General features: G+C 39.5%; 1 protein-coding gene across 2 annotated transcripts in view; it reads left to right on the forward strand.

The window, feature by feature from the left end:
- The window catches only part of LOC107148012 (zinc finger protein 433-like), a 63745-nt gene extending 54290 nt beyond the window's left edge, over positions 1-9455 (forward strand). Inside the window, exons 3-6 of one of the 2 annotated variants that reach the window (XM_048814969.1) lie at positions 2586-2712; positions 2986-3046; positions 3443-3477; positions 3603-3741. In XM_048814969.1, the coding sequence (XP_048670926.1) occupies positions 2586-2712; positions 2986-3046; positions 3443-3473 (219 nt within the window). In that variant the 3' untranslated portion in view covers positions 3474-3477; positions 3603-3741. Of the gene's footprint in view, positions 1-2585; positions 2713-2985; positions 3047-3442; positions 3478-3602 lie in introns of both variants that reach the window. The other variant, XM_015492592.2, reaches the window with a different exon arrangement.
- The last annotated feature ends 13307 nt before the right edge of the window (positions 9456-22762 follow it).

The following is a 22762-nucleotide window of genomic DNA, read 5'->3' on the forward strand; positions in this document are numbered from 1 at the left end:
TTTTTTTTTTTTTTTTTGGTTAACGTGGTTTTCTGCTCCTGCTGCATGTCCTGGCTCTTTTCCATTTCAGTTGTGCATTTATTCATATCACTATGCACCCACACCCTCTAATGTCCCATCTATTTCAGGCTACTTTTTGATACATTTTCATCTTTTAAATGCATTTGAATTTCTCATTCTTTGTTATTGCTTACTCTTCTTATATAAAAATTTTTTTTCTATTTCTCTAGAAAAAAACATTTTGAAACTGTTTTAGTTTTGTATTTCACACCAGAATGTCTAATGAGTTAACATGTGTGCAAGTAATGAGGAAAATAATGCATTTTTTCAGTTTAATACCATTTTGTGTTGACTCATCTTTAAAATTGCGTGTGAATGTTTCCACTTCTCAAAAATGCATTCTGTCATGAGTCAATTTTTTATATGAATTTCAAACCACTGAAAGCTTTCTTTTCTCTTGGTCCCTCTTATGGTTTATCTCTTTGCTAACTATAAAGAAAGGAACAAAGAAGGCTTGTGGGGAGCCACTACAAACACACACACACACACCTTTAAATCCTGATGTACCAAGAGGATCCGAAAGATCACTGTAGTCTGGTGTAATAGTGGCATGACTGGTGACTCGGTCTTTTCCCTCATTCAGATAATAACGTATGGCACTGGGAGTGGCCCTAGGAATAGGGTGCACCCAGAGGGTGCACTGTTCCCTTGTAATCCTACTTCTTGCCTCATTTGAATGGCGTCTTCCCATTAAAAGGGTTTAGCACCTGCTTCTCTCTCTTTCCATGGACCTCTAAGGTCAGAGGAGCCATGACAGGACCCAAAGGAAAAGGTATTTCTGTCTCTGATTATTTTGTGCAGCCCAGTTCACTGGACTGGGTGTTTTAGTCATGGAATACAACAGAGACTTACCCATATAATGCAGAGGCAAGAAAGAAGTGGCTGTTCCTCCTAGCACCATGTTTATTTATCTCCCAAGTTACATAGCTTGTTGTTACCATGACTACATTATGATTTAGTCTTCTTTTAATCCCAAGTGCTAACTAACTGACATAAGGTCCAGGTTCATATAAACACAGAACCCCTTTTCTCTAAGGACATCACCATAGAAATTAGATAGTGAGCCTGTATAGTTATCTTAATAGCTTCAAAGAGAAATTGCTGGACATTCCAAACACAGGAAACAGAGCTCCTGTAACCCCCCCCCCCCAGCCCCCAGGAGTTTGCTCACCAGAAGAACGCTTCCCTGTACATTTCCACGGTGAGAATACCTACAGGTAACTCTATGCTAGCTGTGTCCAATAGTATTATTTAAAGTTCTTTATTTATACTCAGGTGTCACTTAAACATTCTGGTAGTTTATATTTAGGCGGCCTCACCATTGCACATACACCACAGTGTATTCACAGGGTCCTAGAAGGAATGGCTGTTACATACTAGGCTGTCTCATGTAAGTGCTTCCTAGGGTCCAGCCCCACACAGCATTTCACTTAACAAGCTACCAAAATTGATCATGCATTAGGTTTGTTTGCACCACCGTCACTACAAACACTGCAATAATCCCTTTTCTATTGATAACCATTTATATGTAGCCCATTATTATCCAAAAATATCATTGACCAAAACATCATGTGGCACATGACTGTATATGATGTAAGACAACAATCTGCTATCTAGAACATATTGACAGGTGTTACACATTTCTTATTCTTATTGGGCTTGGACAAGTACCTTCCATTGATGACTAGGAGTTTGGTTTGTGAAATGTCAGAAAAGTATTTGGCACTTTTCCCATTATATTTTGATATTAATTTGAAGAGATTACAAGTTGTTTATTGATGATTGTTCTTGTAATTAGTAGGTTACATTTGATCTGGAATAAAGCACCAATATATTCTAATTGGTTGTCTTGGTTGTAATCACACAGGTTGAGCTCAATCCCCCATTGCCATGTTGTGACCACCTCAATGAAATGTTGCCTATCATGAAAGCTCTTAGACTTTGTTTTCAGAGGGTTCTTTTTCTTTTTTTTTAATGGATTGGTGATCATTGATCGTGGAGGTTCTACATTGTATGAGTGGGACAAAATAATACAATTTCCAGAGTAAAGCAATCATTCATCACTGCGACTCTGTGTAAATGCTTAGTTTGGTGAGATCCTGTCCAAATCTTTACCTCCTTCTATCAGCTAAAGTACAACTTTGTCAGTAGGCCTTTCTCAGGATAGGTACTGACAGGAGAACTAATCTTAGGTCTCTTCTGCACATGATATATTAAGGCTTCATTATTCCATGTATTAGACATTCACCCTTAAAAGATCTTAGGGGTGACTCAGTAGCATGCCGGAACTAAAATTGAGAAGGAATTTTTTTTTTTTCCTCTGCTGATGCTTTCCTGATAGTTCAGTTCTTATATTGGAATGCCTGATTGGGGAATTGAGTGCAGACATAGTACAAGTTTAACAACCATATCATAGACTGAATATTTGGAGATCACAATTGTGAGAGCATGTCACATATTAAGAATAGAGCCCTCATGCTGACTTTCTGTCCTGGCCTGCACTACATTTTTGTGGGGTATTTTAGAATTCAGTGGTCTTCGAGGATGTGGCTGTGAAGTTCACCCAGGAGGAGTGGGCTTTGCTGGAACCTTCCCAGAAGAGTCTCCACAGAGATGTGATGCAGGAAGTCCTTAGAAACCTGGCTTCTATAGGTAAGGATGATGTTTCATTACATAATCAAGGATAGAGCACCTGGGAGGTTTTTTTTTTTTTTTTTCCTTCATGAATTTGCAATGTGGGAAAGGGAGTACTTAGGGGAATAAATTGGGTCTAATGTCATTGCCCTCTGCAGCATAAATAAAATCCTTTTTTCCCTCTTTTTAAATCTTTTTAAATGGGTGCAGTATAGTTATCCAAATTGTAAATCCCATAATGCATTCTGAAATCATGATGATTCTAATGACTTTTCTGGGACTACATTTCAGGAGACACATGGGAGGACCAGAACATGGAATATCAGAATACAAATACTGAGAGAGACATAAGGTAATTTGTACTCATGAGGAAACCAAGTGCTTTGAAGGAATTCTAGCACATCCTATAATTCTACAAATAAGCAAGAAAAACAAGCATGAGATGAATTATTCTTTTTACACCAAAATGAACTTTAATGTAAGGTAATTGTTTACTGTTTTAAAAAATTATTGACTTGTTGACAATGTCAAAAAACTTCATTTATGATAGCACTGCTTTAGTAGCAGTTGTGGTGAAGCAGTCTTATAAAGTAATTGTTACATTGGCTTTCAAAGAGCATATAGTATAGACATAACAGAAAACCCATACTTTCCCTGATATTGGTAATATAAGTCCAAAGCCTATTAATAAATGTAAAAGTATTAATTATCCAACCATAAATTGTGCTTATAATTTTTTTTTTTACAGAAGTCATATGGTAGGCTCTGGAAAACTTTGAAAAGGTACTCTGTGTAAAAACCTTCAGTGAGATTCCAAATCTTAGTCTTAAAGGAACATTTCTGCTAGTCAGTTCATGTGAAAGCAATATGTGTGGACAGGTCTTCACATGTCACGTTTTCCTTAATAGGCCCATCTTATCTCACTCTGCAAACAAACCATATGAGAATGAGGAGTGTGGAAGAAAGCTATATGAATGTAAAGAGAAGAGAAAATCCTCCATTTCTTTCACAAGTGTTCCATGCCAGGTGTCAGAGCACACCGTAAATGGACCTAATGGAGGTCTGACATTTGGAAGAGAGTTCAGTTGTTCCAGGTGTTTTAAAAAATATCAACCATCTCATCCTGGAGAGCAGCCACCTGGATGTAAGCAATGTGGAGGCGCCATTACTATTTCAAATAACCTTCAAATGCATGTACAAACTCCTACTGGAGAGATGACTTACAGATGTAAACAATGTGGGAAAGCCTTCACTCATTCATATTCTCTTCAAATACATAAGCAAACTCATACAAGAGAGAAGCGCTATGAATGTAAAGAATGTGGTAAAGCCTTCAGTAAATTCTCCTACTTTCAAATACATAAACGAACTCACACTGGAGAGAAGCCCTGTGAATGTAAACAGTATGGTAAAGTCTGCACATGTTCCTCTGAACTTCAAGTACATGAACGAATTCATACAGGAGAGAAGCCATATGAATGTAAGCAGTGTGGTAAAGCCTTCACTCGGGCTTTTCACTTTCACTCACATGAAAGAACTCATACTGGAGAGAAGCCTTATGAATGTATACACTGTGCAAAAGCCTTCTGTACGTCCTCTTCTCTTCATATACATACACGGATTCATACAAGAGAGAAGCCCTATGAATGTAAGCAGTGTGGGAAAGCCTTTCTTTCTTACAGTACACTTTGGAAGCATGAACAGATTCACACTGGGAAGAAGCCCCATGAATGTAAAGAATGTGGTAAAGTCTTCACTTCTTCTTATGAACTTCAAGTACATATAAGAACTCATACAGGAGAGAAGCCATATAAATGTAAGCAGTGTGGCAAAGCCTTCATTCGGTCATCTTGCCTTCATTCACATGAAAAAACTCATACTGGAGAGAAGCCCTATAAATGTAAACAATGTGCAAAAGCCTTCACTACATCCTCTAAACTTCAATTACATGAAAGAATTCATACTGGAGAGAGGCCCTATGAATGTGAACAATGTACAAAAGCCTTCACTTGTTCTTCTTCCCTTCGGATACATAAACGAACTCATACCGGAGAGAAGCCCTATGAATGTAAGCAGTGCGGCAAAGCCTTTAGCTCACCTGGTACCCTTCGCATACATAAAAGAACACATACTGGAGAGAAGCCCTATGAATGTAAACAATGTGGGAAAGCCTTCACTCGGTTATCTTACTGTCACTCACATGAACGAATTCATACTGGAGAGAAGCCCCATGAATGTAAAGAATGTGGTAAAGTCTTCACTTTTTCCTATGAACTTCAAGTACATAAAAGAACTCATACTGGAGAGAAGCCATATAAATGTAAGCAGTGTGGCAAAGCCTTCATTCGGTCATCTTGCCTTCACTCACATGAAAAAACTCACACTGGAGAGAAGCCCTATGAATGTAAACAATGTGCAAAATCCTTCACTACACCCTCTAAACTTCAAATGCATGAAAGAACTCATACTGGAGAGAGGCCCTATGAATGTGAACAATGTACAAAAGCCTTCACTTGTTCTTCTTCCCTTCGTACACATAAACGAACTCATACCGGAGAGAAGCCCTATGAATGTAAGCAGTGCGGCAAAGCCTTTAGCTCATCTGGTACCCTTCGAATACATGAAAGAACTCATACTGGAGAGAAGCCCTATGAATGTAAACAATGTGGGAAAGCCTTCGCTCGGTTATTTAACTGTCACTCACATGAACGAACTCATACTGGAGAGAGGCCCTATGGATGTAAACAGTGTGGTAAAGCCTTTTCTTCATCTAGTAAACTTCACAAGCATGAGCAAATCCACACTGGGAAGAAACTCTATGAATGTAAACAATGTAGTAAAGTCTTCACTTGTTCCTCTGAACATCAAGTACATAAACAAACTCATATGGCAGAATGTAAACAGTGTGGAAAAGCCTTCACTACGTCCTCCAAACTTCAAATACATGAAAGAACTCATACTGGGGAGAAGCCCTATGAGTGTAAACAATGTACAAAAGCCTTCACTTCTTCCTCTTCTCTTCAGCAACATAAACGAATTCATACCGGAGAGAGGCCCTATGAATGTAAGCAGTGTGGTAAAGCCTTTACCCAGTCCTCCATCCTTCACTCACACAAGAGAACTCATACTGGAGAGAAGCCCTATGGATGTAAACAATGTGGGAAATCCTTCTCTCAGTCCTCTACCCTTCACGCCCATGTACAAATTCATACTGGAGAGAAGCCCTATGAATGCAAAGAATGTGGCAAATCCTTCACTGCCTTCTCTTCCCTTCGAAAACATAAACAAATTCATACAGGAAGGAAGCCTTATGAATGTAAGCAATGTGGGAAAGCCTTTAGTTCAACTGGTACACTTCAAGCTCATGAAAGAAATCATACTGGGGAGAAGCCCTATGAATGCAAAGAATGTGGAAAAGCCTTCACTGCCTTATGTTACCTTCGAAAACATAAACAAATTCACACTGCAAATAAGCCCTATAAATGTAAGCAATGTGGCAAAGCCTTTATTTCATCTACTAAACTTCACAGACATGAAAGAACTCATACTAGGGAGAAGCCCTTTGAATGCAAAGAATGTGGAAAAGCCTTCTCTGCATTTTCTTACCTTCAAAAACATAAACAAACTCATACTGGAGAGAAACCCTATGAATGTAAGGAATGTGGCAAAGCCTTTAGTTTATCTAGTACCCTTCACAGACATGAAAGAACTCATACTGGGGAGAAGCCCTATGAATGTAAGCAGTGTGGCAAAGCCTTTAGTGCATCTGGTACCCTTCGCATACATGAAAGAACTCATACTGGGGAGAAGCCCTATGAGTGCCAAGAATGTGGAAAAGCCTTCACTGCCTTCTCTTACCTTCAAACACATAAACGCTCTCATACTGGAGAGAAGCCCTATGGATGTACAAAATGTGATAAAGTCTTCACTAGTTTGTTTAACCTTCAAATACATAAACGCTCTCATACTGGAGAGAAGCCCTATGAATGTAAGCAATGTGGCAAAGCCTTTAGCTCATCTGGTACCCTTCGCACACATGAAAGAACTCATACTGGGGAGAAGCCCTATGAGTGCAAAGAATGTGGAAAAGCCTTCACTGCCTTCTCTTACCTTTATAAACATAAGCAAACTCATACTGGAGAGAAACCCTATGGATGTACAAAATGTGGTAAAGCCTTCACTAGGTTGTTTAACCTTCAAATACATAAACGATCTCATACTGGAGAGAAGCCGTATGAGTGTACACAATGTGGTAAAGCCTTTACTACTTTGTCTAGCCTTCAAATACATAAACGATCTCATACTGGAGAGAAGCCCTATAAATGTAAGAAGTGTGGCAAAGCCTTCACTTGGTTATCTAACCTTCACTCACATGAAAGAACTCATGCTAGAGAGAAGCCCTATGAATGTAAGCAGTGTGGGAAAGCCTTCACTCAGTCCTCTATTCTTCAGGCACATGAACAAATTCATATGGGAGGGAAGCCCTATGACTCTAAGCAGTGAAACAAAGCCTTCACTAAGTACATTGAGTTTTGTACACATGAAGGAATTCATGGTAGAGAGAATCCGTATAAATGTAAACAATGTTGAAAAGCCTTCACTACTTTAACTACCCTTCAAATACTTAATCAAAATCATACTGGAGAAAATCATGATCCGTGTGAACACTGTGGGAAAGCCTTTTGTTCATCCAGTTAACTTTGCTCACATGAACCAACTCATAGGAAAGAAGTCTTATGAATGTAAACACTGCATGAAAGACTTTGCTTCACCCGTTGAACTTCACTTCCATGAAAAAACTCATACTGGAAAGAATGTTTACATGGGTATGTAAACATTGTGGTAAAAGCTTTAGATGTTCTGTTTATCTTCATGTGCCTGAGCAGACTCACAATGGAGAGAATCTATGAATGTAAATAATGTGTTAAACCATCATGGTGGGGTCGTGGCTCGGTGGTAGAGCATTTGCCTGGCGTGTGAGGCACTGGTTTGAGTCTCCTCACCACCTATAAATAAATGAATAAAATGAAGGTTCATCAACATCTAAAAATTTTTTAAAAATAAAAGGAAAAATCTTCATGTTTTTTCCCACTTTCCCTTCAAATACATGAACAATCTCAATGGAGAATGGCCCCATGAGAATAAATGGTGTTGCAAAGCCTTCAGTGGTTTGAATTATCTTCGAATACATGACAAAACTCATGCTGGGGTAAAACCTTGTGAATGTAAACAATGTGGGAAAACCTTCACTTATTACAGTGGGCTTTAGACACATAAAAATATATTGGAGAAGAGCTCTGTGAATGTAATGATGTGGTAAAGCATTTATTAGTTGTGTATATCTTCATGTACATGAATGAGCTTATTGGAGAGAGACCTCCAATAAGTACTTTTACCTCATGTAAACAATGTGGTACAACTTTTGCTCATTCTAATTCAGTTTGAAAACTCATACCAGAGAGAGACTGTATGAAAACAGTCTGGAAAAACTATCAGGATTGTCACTCTCTTTCAAGGGTGTAAACACACTCATACTGCAGAGAAAACATGTAAATGGAAGCAATGTAAAAAATGTTTCCTTATTCTTTTTTTTTTCTCTCTCTATATATGTTTGTTTTAGTTGTAGTTGGACACAATGTCTTTATGTTATTTACTTATTTTTATGTGGTGCTAAGATAGAACCCAGGGCTTCACATGTTCTAAGTGAATGCTCTACTGTTGAGCCATAACTCCTGCCCTCCTTTATTATCAGCTTCAAATTATAAATAGATTCATACTGGATAGAAGCCTAATGAGAGTCAACAATGTGAAAAAGCCTTCAATTAATCTTGCTATTTTCAAATATAAGAACGAACATTGTATATAAAAAGCAAATTCTTTATTTGTTGCAGTGGCATTCAAAAAACATGAAATAACTTGTATTGGAACAAAGCTATATTAATGTAAACAATCAGAACAAACATATATTAATGTAAACCCCTTTGGTGCAGTTCCTCTAATAATCGTTAAAGAAATGGTAATGTAGCAATGCAATTTGAATGCAAAAATTCTGGCAAATGATCCAATTTTCCTCATCATCTTCAAGTGGAGGATTCACACTACAAAAACTCTGAACATTAACGAAGTGGTAAATCATTTTTTCCTGTTGCTTTTAATGCCATTTTACTCATAGTGGAAGAGAAACCCTCTAAATGTGTGATATTTACTTCTTATACATAGAAGGTAGTGGAGCAAAGGAATGTGTGAAAATGTCCAATTTTATGGTTCCTTTGAAGAACATAAAACTGTTGCACAGGTTGAGAAACTCTGAACCAGAAATCTGATAGAGCCTTCACACATTCCAGTTTTATTTATGTTTCAGATTTCCATTTCTCTCACAAAAATACCAGAGAAAATTCAACCTAATAGAGGGAAGATTTATTTTGGCTCATGGTCATATAAATTTCAGTCTATCATCGACTGAACACCTTGCTTTAGGCCTGAGGTGAAACAGAACATAATATGTGATGGCATAGTAGAGAAGGACTTCTTACCTCATGGCAGCTGGGAAGGAGAGAGAGAGAGAGAGAGAGAGAGAGAGAGAGAGAGAGAGAGAAAGAAATGAATGAATTAAGTACATCACTAGTTGCCTAACAAGTTTTTATTGTGCAGACTGTAGTTGTGGCCTTTCTATTTTCAGTGCTTCTACTTCACTTGATAGTGTAGTGTGCACTTGTGATAGGGTTCACATCATTTGTGCCTAATGTTCCAGGTACTGATTTTGAAAGGAAGATGAAGCAATGGTGCTAGCTTCTGATAAAGCATGGGAGAGGCTCTTCTGAGGGCAAAATCCCTAGTCAGTGTGTGGGCTTTTTTTTTTTTTTTGGCCTTAGACAAAAATCACTTTGCATTTTGTACAAAGCTTAATAGCAATGAATCACATTTCCTGAAGATTGAGATGGTGACTTCCATTGTAGGTTATTGGGCAGCAAAACTCTTTCACCTAACCACACAAAACATGAGCACTATTAGGGATAAGGGGAATATATTACCTGTTCAATCTGAAAGTTTGCATGAATACCCTAAAATTTTCAGAAGCAATTTTTATAGAGACAAGAGTAGTTATGTGTAGTGTGCGGTTTTAAAAACTTAATTATAACAAATGACTTGGCTTAACAACACCCTTGAATGCTACTTGCTATGCCAGTATCTCAACAATTATGCTGATCCCTTGGTATCAAGGTACAGGATGGTTCTTCCCCACCCCTCTTTGTTGTTTGTAAGTGTCAAGAATAAATATGAAGTGTGGACATAGAAGAATAAAGAGCAGTCCCGTGCACCACTGGCCAGACTTTCTGTGTCAAGGAGAAGGTGAAGAGATGGAAGGCAAAAGGTAAGAGAGGACAGCCATGGAAAGTGGAAGGAGATGGGGAGAGAGCTAACAGATCATACCCTTCCCTGGCTCAGGGGTCAGAACAATGAACTGGAGTCTTTAAAGGTTTGGTCTTATGTGTCAGCATCAGATGTCTCTGTTCTTATTTTCAATGAATCCAATTTCCTAGGGATAAGTGAGAACAATATTGGGATGGGTATTGGAGCAAAGTTATTGACATTCTCAAATCTGGATGGTAGGTGGAGTGATGATATAAATATTATTAATACATTTGACCTGGTGTTTCAGTTTCCTTTTGTGGCCACTGAGCCCAGGGTAATGGGGAAGAGTGTCCCAGAAGGAAGGACCCACATCCAAATCCTGAATGCCACCTCCTTGTTCCATGGAATCTGCATCATATACTAACTTCATTCTGGTATATTCAGAGGCAAATTTTTAATCAGAAATTACATTAGTGGGTGAATAATTACAAATTAATTTTGACTAAATATGCTTTATGATCAGATGATTCATTGAATCCACATTTCAGTAATTTATTAATAGTAAAATGAATCATTAATTTGAAAGCACTAACAAGGTAAGAAAAATTTGTAAAATAAGACTCAGAAATTTCAGGATAAAATGTTCTTAAAATCGAAATATGTTCAACCAGAGAAATGAGACAAATCAGTGGAGCAGACTAGAATTCAAAGACAAAAACCCACACAGATTTAGTCCTTGACAAGTATGACAAAACATTGGAGAAGAGATAACCTGTTTTCCAGCAACATTTTTTACAAAGGCTATCTTGTAAAAGATTGAGACTAGATCTCTCTCACCTTGCATAAAAGCCAATTCAATATGGATCAATGGGCTATGAATTAGAGAATAAACTGCAATGCCTAGGAGAAAATAGTTAACACTCCAATGTAGCTGCAAGCAACAATTTTTTTTTCAGTAGAATCTGTGAAGATCAAGAAATTGAAGAAATAATATGAAGAGTTAATAAATGTGATTTTATCAAATTCTAAGTCTTCTGCAAGGCAAATAAAATATGGAAAACCCATAGGAGGGGAAAAAGTCTTAGGTAAGTTCCTCTTTGAGAGAGGAGTAATAGTATGCATAAAGGTCTCTAAAATTTTATAATAAAAAACCCCAGTGAATAAATGAACAAATTAATTACTTTTAAAAGAAGAAAGAATTGTATATTTTATATACATTATATGTATATATTTATGAAAAAAGTTTACCATCTTTAAGAATTAGGGAAATTAAAATTGACGTTTTATCTCACTCTGGTTAGAATGACAGTCATCTGAATACAAAACATACTGGAGAAATTGTGGAAGAAAACTGATACTTTGAACTATTGGTGGGATTGTACATTTAGTACACTCACTGTGATGTCATTAGGAAATTCCTCAAAACACTATGAATGGAAAACCCTATGACCCAGCCATACTGCTCTTTGATATTTATTGTAAAATAAGTTGTTAGGATATTATAGTGATGCATTCATACCCAGGCTTATAGCAATGTGATTACAAATATGCAAGTGGCCTCAATGTGTACCAGTGGATAAATGCACAGTAGAATCTTATTCAGTCACAAAGAAGAATGAAATTGTCATTTGCTGGACAGTGTATAGAAGATGGAAATATATGTTAAGTTGAAAAAGGTCAAACTCAGAAAGTCAAGGCTCATGTTTTCTCTCATGTGGGAGTTGGGAAAGAAAAGAGATATGTACTGACAGATATCACAACAATCACGGGGAGATTAGTAGAGAAAAAGAATCAGGCACAGGGAGGAGGGAAGGATAAGGAAAAAGAATAAATGCTGGGAAATAATCATGACAAAGTTATATTGTTGTATTTTGTGCATGTATGATAACCTAATAACATACCCCTCCTGTATATATTAATTCTGATGCACTAATGAACATATGGGAAAAAAGAAAAGGTCCATATCTAACCTGCAGTCTCAGTGTCTGAAGTTCTCTTCATCCCCATTCTTTTCTCCTGTTGTAGACACCCGTAAGGAGGAGTTTTTCCTCTCATGCCCAGTGCTATCTGGGATTCAAGGAGTGAATGGGAAGGCAGGTAGAGAATGAAGGTTGTACATTCCCTCTGGGGTACCTTCATCCCCATATTTGCAAACACCAGCCAGTTCCAGGAGAGTTACTCCCTACCTGCCTCTCCTGACCTATGCTGGGTTTTGTTGTCTATCTACTTCCTCTACTTGGCTCTAGCAACTCATGAATGTGCTATTAGCATCTAAGCAGGTACTCCAAGCCAGTCCTCCATATGTAGGGCACATGATATGATATTGATATGTGTATGTAATTTCCGCCCCCCCTCAGGAAGTGGCGATGTAAAGTGAAAACTTACTTTATTCTGCTGAGGCATATGGGAATTACCATGGTCTTGGCACAGTTTCATGTTAACCTTCATGAGTTTTTTTTTTTTTTTCCCCCACCGTGGAAGAGTTTTGGGGAGCTTTTATACCTATGGAACAAAAATTATGCATCAGTAGGTTTATTAAATTCTTCCTTGGGGTCTTTATGTAGGCAAGCAAGGAGAAGTGCTATATAGATTCAGAAATTATCTTGTAGAGATTTTAGCTTTAAGATTGCTGTAGAGAAGAGGTTGGCTAAGTTTAATGATACATTTTTAATAGCACAAGGATGTCAGATCAGATATAAAATGTGAAAACATATTTTAAAGGCACTCATATAGTACAAAATAATTATGGTTCTTGACATGCAGTATTCTTCCCTTCTCAGTCATGAGGGTCTGCTCAATGAAGGCCTTACACTGTGCAGGATCTCCAATACATATGCAGCTTTAGAGAAGTACAGCTTCACAGTGGACCCTTTGGGCTAAGTACCACAGTGTGCATGCAGAGTTGAAAGTCTCCATCATAGCATTAGATAGAGAGTCTGAGAGAGAGGAATGTAGTCTTCAGGAAAAGGAAATAGTTTTAAAGCCATAAAGGAAGCAATCCCTGCATGATATTAGTGGTACTAGCCATTGTGAGCTCGTTCTCAGCTTTAGTCATTTCCATCCTCTGCATCTGACAGCATTTCCCTGCAACATGAAATAGGTCTAATGTATCTAAAGTGCCAATGATCAAGAGTATATTGTGAAGAAAATGTAGTGAATGCGTGGTTAGGCATCCAAACCAACCCCCAAATCCTTCATATATTATACTCTAATGAGACTGAAAATGGTTTTCATGTAAGTACACTCACCTATACTTGATGAATTATTTTATTTGATGTTTGGAGTATTTAAAATAATTATCTATTCATTCTAATTTTGTCTCCTCGCCAATTTGAGTCTATGACCATGAAGTCATGTTCAGGGGCTGGGTCTAAGAAAGGTTCATCTTTAATGTCCAAATTTTTGTAACTCTTATTCTCTCTATGTATTATTTTCATAAGATTCAAAATATTGGGAAATCCCATATGACAGTCAACAGAGTAGTAGTAACTGTGAGGTAGCTAGAAGTCAATATGTCATAGTGCTCCCAAGAATTTTCTGCATCTAGTGATAGTATTTACATTATCTGGAATTTTGAGTCCATCATATTGTTCCTATAAATGTAGTTTATAAATAATATTGTACCACAATGACAAGGAGTGGATGTCCACACAGATTTGTTGCACTAGGAAACAGGTTCAGCTGCAATAAGTTGACCATTATACTTGTCATATGAAATTTGTCATAACTTACTGTCTCCAGGAATAATGATAAAACTGTTATGCGGTTGACTAGATTCACATTAGCATGCTTTCTTTTTTCTTTGCATAGGAAGAAGGTTAATTTTGGCTGGAAAGCTTTGGTATATGAAATAAATAGATTCCCAAAGGGGAATTATTATGGTTTGGATCTGTGGCATGCCCCCAAATTTTCTTTTAATGCAGGAATATCCAGATGTGGAATGATTAGATTATGAGTGATGATCTCATCGGTCTATTCTAGTTTGGATGGATTGACTGGGTTGTAAAAGGTAGGTGAGGAATGAGTCACTGGGAGCATGTCCCCAGGACATGCAAACAGCTCCCCTGCTTTTTGACCCACCATGACCCAAGCAGATTCCATCAGGTTGGCTCTTTCACCAAATCCTACTTTCTCACCTTGAGCCCAGAAAGACACAGTCAACCATGTGTAGACTGAAATCAAGAGCCCCAAATCAACTTTTCCTTCTCTACATTGTTTTGTTGTGTATTTTCATTTAAATTATGCAAAAACTGACCAAAATATACTTCCTCTTTAATAGATGTGGTTTTGACTTGTGTTGTTCCACAAAAGTTCATGTGTGAGACATCGGAAGAAAGTTTAGAGTTGAAAAGGTGGAAGATGAGCATTTTAACCTGATCAGCTCATTAATCCACTTTAATAGTTTAACTTGGTGGCAACTAAGAATGTAGGGTGTGGCTGGAGGAGATAAATAGTTGGAAATGTGATTCTGTTTAATGTTTTGTCCTTGGTGAGTCTCTTTCTCTTTCCTGATTGCTATATCCAGAGCTGCTTTCCTCCTCTAGGCCCTTCTGCCTTGGTGTTCAGCCTCACCTTGGGCCCAGAGCAGTGGAGTTAGCTGTCTATGGTCTGACACCTTTGAAACCATGAGCACCAATTAAACTACCTGCTGTAAAATTGCCATCTAGTCTTTCAGTCATGGCAGCAAAAAAGCTGATTAAAATGGTAGATTTAAAATGTGGTTGTACCCAAATAAAACCTGGAATTTTTTGTTAAATGTAGTGAAATAATAAGAGAATTATTAATGTAAAATTTGAATCTTTCAAAGTTTAAATTTTGGTTCCAGTAAGTTAGAAGATGTGAGTGAAAAAAAATGTATTTGTAACAAAACATGATTAATGTGAGGACAATGTCATAATTTGTATTTAAATGAAACTCTTGAGTTAATAGCATTATTCTTAACATTTAACAAAATATGTCAAGAAAAATCTTCTCACTGGATCATGCATAGGGCAGATTGTCAGATCCGCTGACAATCTGTAATTCCTGGTACAGCAGAGATGCTTAAGAAAGACACGCACACACACGTCTTTACTTTTTTCTCTCCTTCTTTTATAAAGCATTGTTAATTAAAACAAGGGGAAAGAAAAAACATCCTTTCCTCAGCTTAATCCTTATAAGCATGGATAAACATTCTCAGGAAAACTTTGTTTAAGGTCACAGTGCTCCATATTTCTTATCAATTAACTTGTGGTTAGTTATTTCCAGGCATATATATATATATAAATTTTACACTTGGCAGAACATTCTTTACTCCTGTCTTCTTAAGACAGCTACAAGGACACAGTTCAAAGAGTTCATACTTTCTCACAGAACTCCTTGTTTTGCTAAGCACAGCAAAACTTAACTTTGTGCGTGAGCTCACAGCAGATGTTATGTATGGTAAGACAACAATAAACAAGAGAGTAACATTTTCTGTGAACAATTTGCACAAAAGCAATTTAATGTTATCCACTCTTCTTTCTCCTCCTCCTCCTCTTCTTCCTCTTCCTCCTTCTCCTCTTCTTCCTCTTCCTCCTCTTTCCCTTCTGAGTCAACTCCCCCAGGTTTACACTACAGGAATGACAGCTATCAGATTCTAGCAAGGCTAGGTAGGAAATTGATTTCTAAAAGCTCAGAGCTTGTGCTTCGGGTTAAGCATTGTGTCAATACCATTGTTTCTCCAAGCAAATAAAGATGAATATAGGTACAGACTTACTAAGACAAAATGAGGGAGATAAGGTTGTGGCTCCATGGTAGAACTTGCCTAGCATATGAGGCCCTGAATTCCATTCTCAGCACCACGTAGAAAAAAATAACTAAGATAAACATTCTGTGTCCATCTACAACTAAATATATATAATATATAGAAAAACAAGGACAAGATGTCAAGGAAAATTTCCTTAAGCAGACATAATTTTTAAAATATATTTTTATGTACATCCAAATAGATGCCTTTTCCATTTTTTTAGTGATTCAGTCCACTTTCCCTCCCATAGATACATACTGTATAAATGGAAATTTCCCTTATAGACATCATTTTTTAAACCAAAGTATGTTAAAATATGCTGAAACTAGTACTTTTTGAAATCACATTTGTATAGGTCATTAGTTTTCCAAGCTTCCCCCCCTCACGCCTTTGAGAATTAAACTCAGGGGAACTTGGCCACTGAGCCAAATCTCCTGTCCTGTTTTTTATTTTATTTAGAGACAGGTTCTCACTGAGTTGCTTAGCACCTTGCTTAGGCTGAGGCTGGTTTTGAACCCATGATCCTCCTGCCTCAGCCTCATGAGCCTCCAGGATTTCAAGCATGGGGCTCCACGCCCAGCTATATTTTCTTTTCTTTTGTTGAACTGTGTTAAGCAATGAGGTCCATTTTGCCTGCCACACAGTAGACCAATCCCTGGAAGGTGACTAATGTAAATGAGAGAGAACTTATTCAAGCAGAGTTCAGATGTGAGGAGATAGGAGTAGCCTTAACTCTGCCTCTGAAGGATGGGGAAGTTATGATCATTTGTGTTTTGTTATCCTGTCCTTTTATAGGAGTGTGTTTAACAAATGGCATCATTAGCATGAGGTGGGGGGAGCTTTTGAATCTCTGATGTCAAAAGTTCACCACTAGACACATATACAATCTCAAGTGAAGAACTCATTGATTTTTACTTTTAGTTTGAGATGGACAAGCTAACAGGGAGTGCTTTTCTAAAGCCATGACCCTTTACTTCTGCCTGAAGATGTTCTGTGGTAACCAGGCAGAATAAAGCTTGGCATGTTTGCCTTCATTTTGCTTCTTTGTCCTTTGTTACTATAAGTGTTGGGTTAGATACTTGCTCACGGCTTTCTCTGTTCCTTTGCATGCTAATCATTTAAAGAGTATTCACCTAAAAACTATCTATATAAGTTTTTACCAGCCCCAGATTTACCTAATCTCTCTTTCCTCTCAAGATGGGCAAAATTGGGGTATTCCATTTCAGACCACTGGAGAGGCATCTAGAGATTTGTCATACAGCTTCCAAGAATGATGTGAGGCAGGCAGATCACCCACAGTGGGACTGCTTTCCTAAGCAGGAGCTGTCCTCTCATGGGGACTGAATTGCATCTTCCAGGATCACAGATCTGGTACACAAGCATCCTGAGCACCAAGGGAAAATTGCCCTAAGCAATTGCCAAAAAAAAAAAAAAAAAAAAATCTAGAGGCAGTCTCCTTACAGAAGCAGGACTGAGAGGTGATCTGTGACTCCTTAACCATGGGGACCTCTCAGCCATGCCCCTGTCCTTCCTCCACACCTGAAGCTCATGTCAGCAACTGGAGGACAGAGCTGAGATGCTGGTTTCCTTTTGATTTCCCATTGTGACCATGTTTATTAGTTGTCTTTCCTGCTCAGCACAATTACATTTTCTGCTTAGTTTTGGTGGTGAGTGGCCAGATATGATTAGTTGTTATCCCCAGAATGAGGCATTTGACCTACGACTCCCATGACATAAGTTCATGAAAACAACTTAGTCAACTACTGCCATTGTGACCTGTAGGTCAGAGGTATTATGTATAGCAAAGTCAATGAGATTATACACTCAGCCTGATGACTTCTGGAACAGGCAATAATAACATTGGTAAGAATAAAGATTTATTCTGTTTTCCCTCAGTTTCAACTCCATTTATAAAATCATGGTGAGTACCATGGTATTCACTGAGTACTTTGTATGCCTGGACTCAACATGGGTACTTATAAGATTGCCTTCTAGACAGATACTGATTCCTTTTATACTGTGTTGTTCCTAAAAAGAAGTTTGTAGTGTAGCAGAAATAGAATAAGAAAGAGGTCAACAGTGTTAGTAGAGAACACAGTCACCAGGGGTTTGAGAAGGGGGGCTCTGGTGGAATAGGAAAAGTAGCAAATTATTAGCTATTTTATTAATTTGGAAAGGGGAATTTGGAGCTTTTTAGAAACTCCAACCAGAGACATACTCTTAACTCAGAGTTTTGTGTATTGTCCTAAGGTTCAGGATCTCTTTTTTTATTAGGGGAGCAGTCCAGTTGAGAAGTGGATCCTTCAGAAGACTAGCATTAAAATGGAGGGTTTATCTTCCAATGCTCTGGTGATTTACAATAAAGGCAGTTTCTCAAAACAGAATTCTTTAATTTGTAGCCTCCAAAAATGTATGAAGGGGCCCTCTAAATCCCCAAGAAGGTGTGTGTGTGTGTGTGTGTGTGTGTGTGTAGGAGTAGTCTTCTCAACTTGGCCAGAATTTTTTTAAAGAGATGATATTTTATTTGTTTAGTGTTTTATTAGCCCCCCCCAAATGCACCTCATTGATTTTGAGGCATTATTTTCTCCATTGTATTCTTCAGATTTAGAACCCTTTTTAGGTTAAAACATCTCCAATCTTGTCACTATAATTATATTTGATCTTTAGTAGGACAATTTTTTTCTCTTGAAATGCACAGGTTCACAGTGGAGAAGTCTTAGAATTCTTGCATTCATGCATTCATATAGATGTGTGTGCATGTATACATATATATGAATATATATTTATTTGTGTGCATATGTGTGTATAAGTTTCCTGTATTCCTAGATGTTACATACCTGAGATCTGCTGCTGTGCAAAGTCCAGTTTCTCTCAGGTCCACTCTGACATTGAGCTCAAACCAACTTCTGAGCATAATCTGAATTTTGAAATATTCATGTAAATTCAGAATTCACAAAACGATTTGTAACTGAGATCTGAGAGACACCCTTGGGGCACATCAATATGTAATGAGAAATCAGTGAATTTAGGGACTTCCCAGGTTTCCCATGCCTGGTTATTTGAGCTAATAGCAATTCACAAATCAGACAGAACCAACCTGCTAGTGATTCAGTGCTCAAACAAGGAGTTTTACAGAAAGAACAATACTTAACTGTATAGGTACACTGTTTAAGTTTATAGGGAGTCCTTGGTGGTTAATTAGGGTTTGGAATTAAGGTAGTCTGGTTTTAATTTTGGCTTTCTAATGTAGAAATGAGAACACAGCCTAGTAGACACAAAAGCTGGTAATCTCCACAGGATATTGTATTATCTGCCCTCATGGCCTCCCCTGGGTAGGGAAGCCTCCTTTTCCATCGTACCAAGATGGAAGATTCCAGGGTTCACTTAAACATAAGCTGACTTTGGAACTGAAAGAAGGCCTTGTGTCTACATGGAAGCGTGGGTTGCCACCTGGATGGTAGGTGGGGAAGCAATGACAATCATGCCACATCTTCTTCCTATAAGGCTGAGTTCAGGAGGCTGCTCCTGTGAAAAAGAGGGAGAGACCTTGTGGAGACCATCTCAGGACACTGATTTTGGGCAACAGAAGCACCTGTTTTCCATGTTTTCATCCTCCATAGTGGCTCAAATGACTTGCTTGTCTTACATGATTGTGTGAGATTGTGTTTCAGTTTGACAGAACTTTCCGTGAGAAGATGCAGCCTTGAGACAGGCCCTGCCTTGGAAGAAGAATGCAGGTGGCATTTCCTCCTAGGCCTCATCTGGTGAGACAGGAGCATTGATGGAGGGTGGAAATGACCACTCCCTTCCCTGGACCACTGAGGATTAGGATGTGCACATGCCTTCCTGAGATACCTTCTGAAAGAACGAACAAGGCTTGTCAGGGAAAATGCCCATTTATTGAGGAACAGCTCTGCATATTTATAGAGCTAGGGGTGGTTTGACAGTTATGACAGTTTTACAGATTGACAGTTGGCACGGGGTGCTTCCTTATTGGTGGGTAAGGATCATGTGAGTCAGCAGGGCTCACCATTGGACGGCTCTTCTGGGGGGGGGTTAGTCTTTGGAGCCTGGGCGACTTCCAACATTTCCCCCTCTTTGTTATTAAATGAGAGTGGGCGTCGACTCATTCTGGCTGTTTCCTGCTGATTTTGGGTGGTGTGGGAGGATCAGAGAGGAGGGAAGTAAGGAACCCCCACAGGAGGGCAGGGAAGACCGGTATAACTTCAGGAATTAGATCAAGGAAGGTTCCTTGCCACCACAGATCCATGATGATGTCAGTTCATTCAGCATAGGTCTTGACTGGAGGTATCATCAGTAGCCAGGAGTTGGTAATTCCTGAGGAGAAGCTGGTTAAATGCTTGATTAGAAATTTTACCCACCTGAGTCTGAATGAACTTTATGATAAAGGGAAGGAACAGGCACAAGGAGTTTTTATAGCCCAAATCTAAAGGGGTATCTGGGTCTGCAAGCTGCCTTGTTGGCATAAGGGGGGTTAAATGTTCAGCCTTGAGTGGAGGCTTAGGCGTAAACAGGTGATAAAGAACCAGACAGAGGGTTTGAGCAGCCAGGTCATTCTGCAGCTAACTTTGCTTGGCATGCCCTGCAGACCAGCCTGTCCTGCACCTAACACCCTCAATTCCACTCTTCATTCCTAGTCCAATCTAGCTCCCTCCCTTCTCTATTAAGGCTGCTCTTCAAACTCTCTCCTACCTGGGTCTCTGAAACCAGCTTGCTTCTCTCATTACCTTTCTGAAATATCCCAACTTTCCAAACCAGCTTGCTTCTCTCACTTATCACTGTTCCCAGCTTTCCCTAGTCACACCAAGAAAGCACAGGCTTTGTAATAAAGAGGGCAGCTTCTCCCATGCTCTGAACGAAGGCAGCCAAAGGAGGACGGTGACCCATTGTTACCAGATTTCCCTTTGAGAGCAGTCAGATCTCTCCAGGTTTTATGTGAAACACCTCAACTTTAAATACTGATGGGGGGGTCTGGCTGGAGGAGGCCCTTACAGTCACTTGCCTTGAAACTCCAGACATAGGGTGAAGAGAGGACCCAAGAGGGGCCAGAAATGAGGGGGAGCATTGACAAGAGTACTTAATGGCAGGTGATAATCGTTGGCTCTTCTGATGAAGGTGTAGGAGCGCCGGGCTTAAGCCTGGAAATATGAATCCATGGGGTAAGTTGGTTATTAGGTAATTTGAATTTAGCCGCCAAGGGAGTGCACATAATCACCTGAGCAGGACCCTCCCATTTTGGTTTTAGAGGGGGCTTTTCCTCCCATGGGCAACAGTAAACAAGTTGATCAGGTGTTAAGGAGGTAGGGTTTTAAGAGAGACTGGGGCCAGGAAGGAGCCAGTCTTGATAGCGCCAGAGTTCAGAGCATAGATGGAAGAGGAGGGGCAGGGCATAGTTTTCAGAGATGGGTAGGGGTTCTGTAGGCAATCCGGGAGGAACTAGGGGATACATGACTTCGAAAGGTGAGAGATTAGAAGGCTTCTTTGGCAAGGTCCTAATGTGCAATAAAGCCAATGGGAGCACCTTTACCCAGACTAGGCTTAATTCCATGGTGAGCTTGGTGAGGGTCCTTTCAACCTTTCCGGAAGCCTGGGGGCGGTAAGGGCAATGGAAATTCGAAGGGAGTGATAGTGCGTGAGCCAGTCCCTGAATTAACTGCGAGGTGAATTCTGGGCCATTGTCTGATAGAATAGAAGTGGGCATCCCAAAGGGGGATTATGTGAGTAAGCAAAAGATCAGCTATCATAGAGGCCCGCTTGTTAGAAGTGGGAAAGGCTTCAACCCATCCCCCAAAAAAGTATCTACCAATATGTTTTTCACTTGGGTAAAATGTTGGTGAAGCCAATCTGCAGCCGGGGTATGACTGTGGGCCTGATGAGAAGGGAAAAGTTTAGGTTTTAATGGAATATTGGTATTTGTTCTTTGGCAGATCTGACAAGCGGAAGTGATCTGTTGTAGGAGGGTCTTATCGCATGGGGAAAGGGTGAAAAAGGAGTGAAGGAAAGTAGTGAGACTCTGTGGACTAGAATGGAATAGAGTGAAGAAACTGGAAGAGTTGTTGGGGATCTTTGGGCCGATCCCCGGTGGTAACTGTAATGAAGAGTAGCAGAGAGGAGGTAAAGCTCTGTAGGGCGGCTGATGGAGCTGCTTGATCGGCCTTGGAATTCCCCATAGTATTAAGGGAGGAGTCAATTTGGTGGGCCTTGCAATGGATTATTCCCAGTTTGGAAGGCAGCCTGGAGGCTCATAGTAGGCCAGAAATAAGTGTGGAATTAATGACTGCCGTCCCTCTGGTGTTCAATAGGCCCCTTTCTTTCCAAATGGCTGTGTGGGAGATCAGGATATGGAAGATGTATTAGTAATCTGTATATAGGGAGAGGGTTTTTCCCTCTGATAGCTCGCATGCCCTTGTGGCAGCTATGAGTTCAGCTTGTTGGTTGTGGTATTGGGTGGGAGAAGTTTTGCCTCTATGATGGATGAGAGGGAAATGACAGCATACCCCACCACTCTAACCCCTCCGTGTATAAAGGAGCTACCATCCAAGAACCAGACGAGGTCCAAAGAGGTCAGGGGTCCCTCAGAAATGGTGGTAGGGCAGGGTAAAATCATCTCTAATACCTCCAGGCATTTGTGGACAGGATCTTGTGAGGGAGAAGATGGGAGGAGGGAGGCAAGGTTTAATGAAGAGCAGGACTGAAATGAGATGGAGGGATTTTCAAGAAATGAGACAAGGAGGGATAGGACCCTGGAAGGAGGAAGTGACTGTAGCCCCTTGTAAGTGAGGAAATCCTTTAGATGGTGAGGGATGAGATGGTTAGTGGGGAGCCAAAGGTAAGCTTGTGTGCTTCTTTCTGGAGGTCATGGGCCACTGCTAGGGCTCTGAGGCATGGGGGCCAGCCCCTTACGGTGGGGTCAAGCTGTTTGGATAG

This window comes from Marmota marmota, unplaced genomic scaffold (assembly GCF_001458135.2).
Source record: "Marmota marmota marmota unplaced genomic scaffold, marMar, whole genome shotgun sequence".
Classification (NCBI taxonomy): domain Eukaryota; kingdom Metazoa; phylum Chordata; class Mammalia; order Rodentia; family Sciuridae; genus Marmota; species Marmota marmota.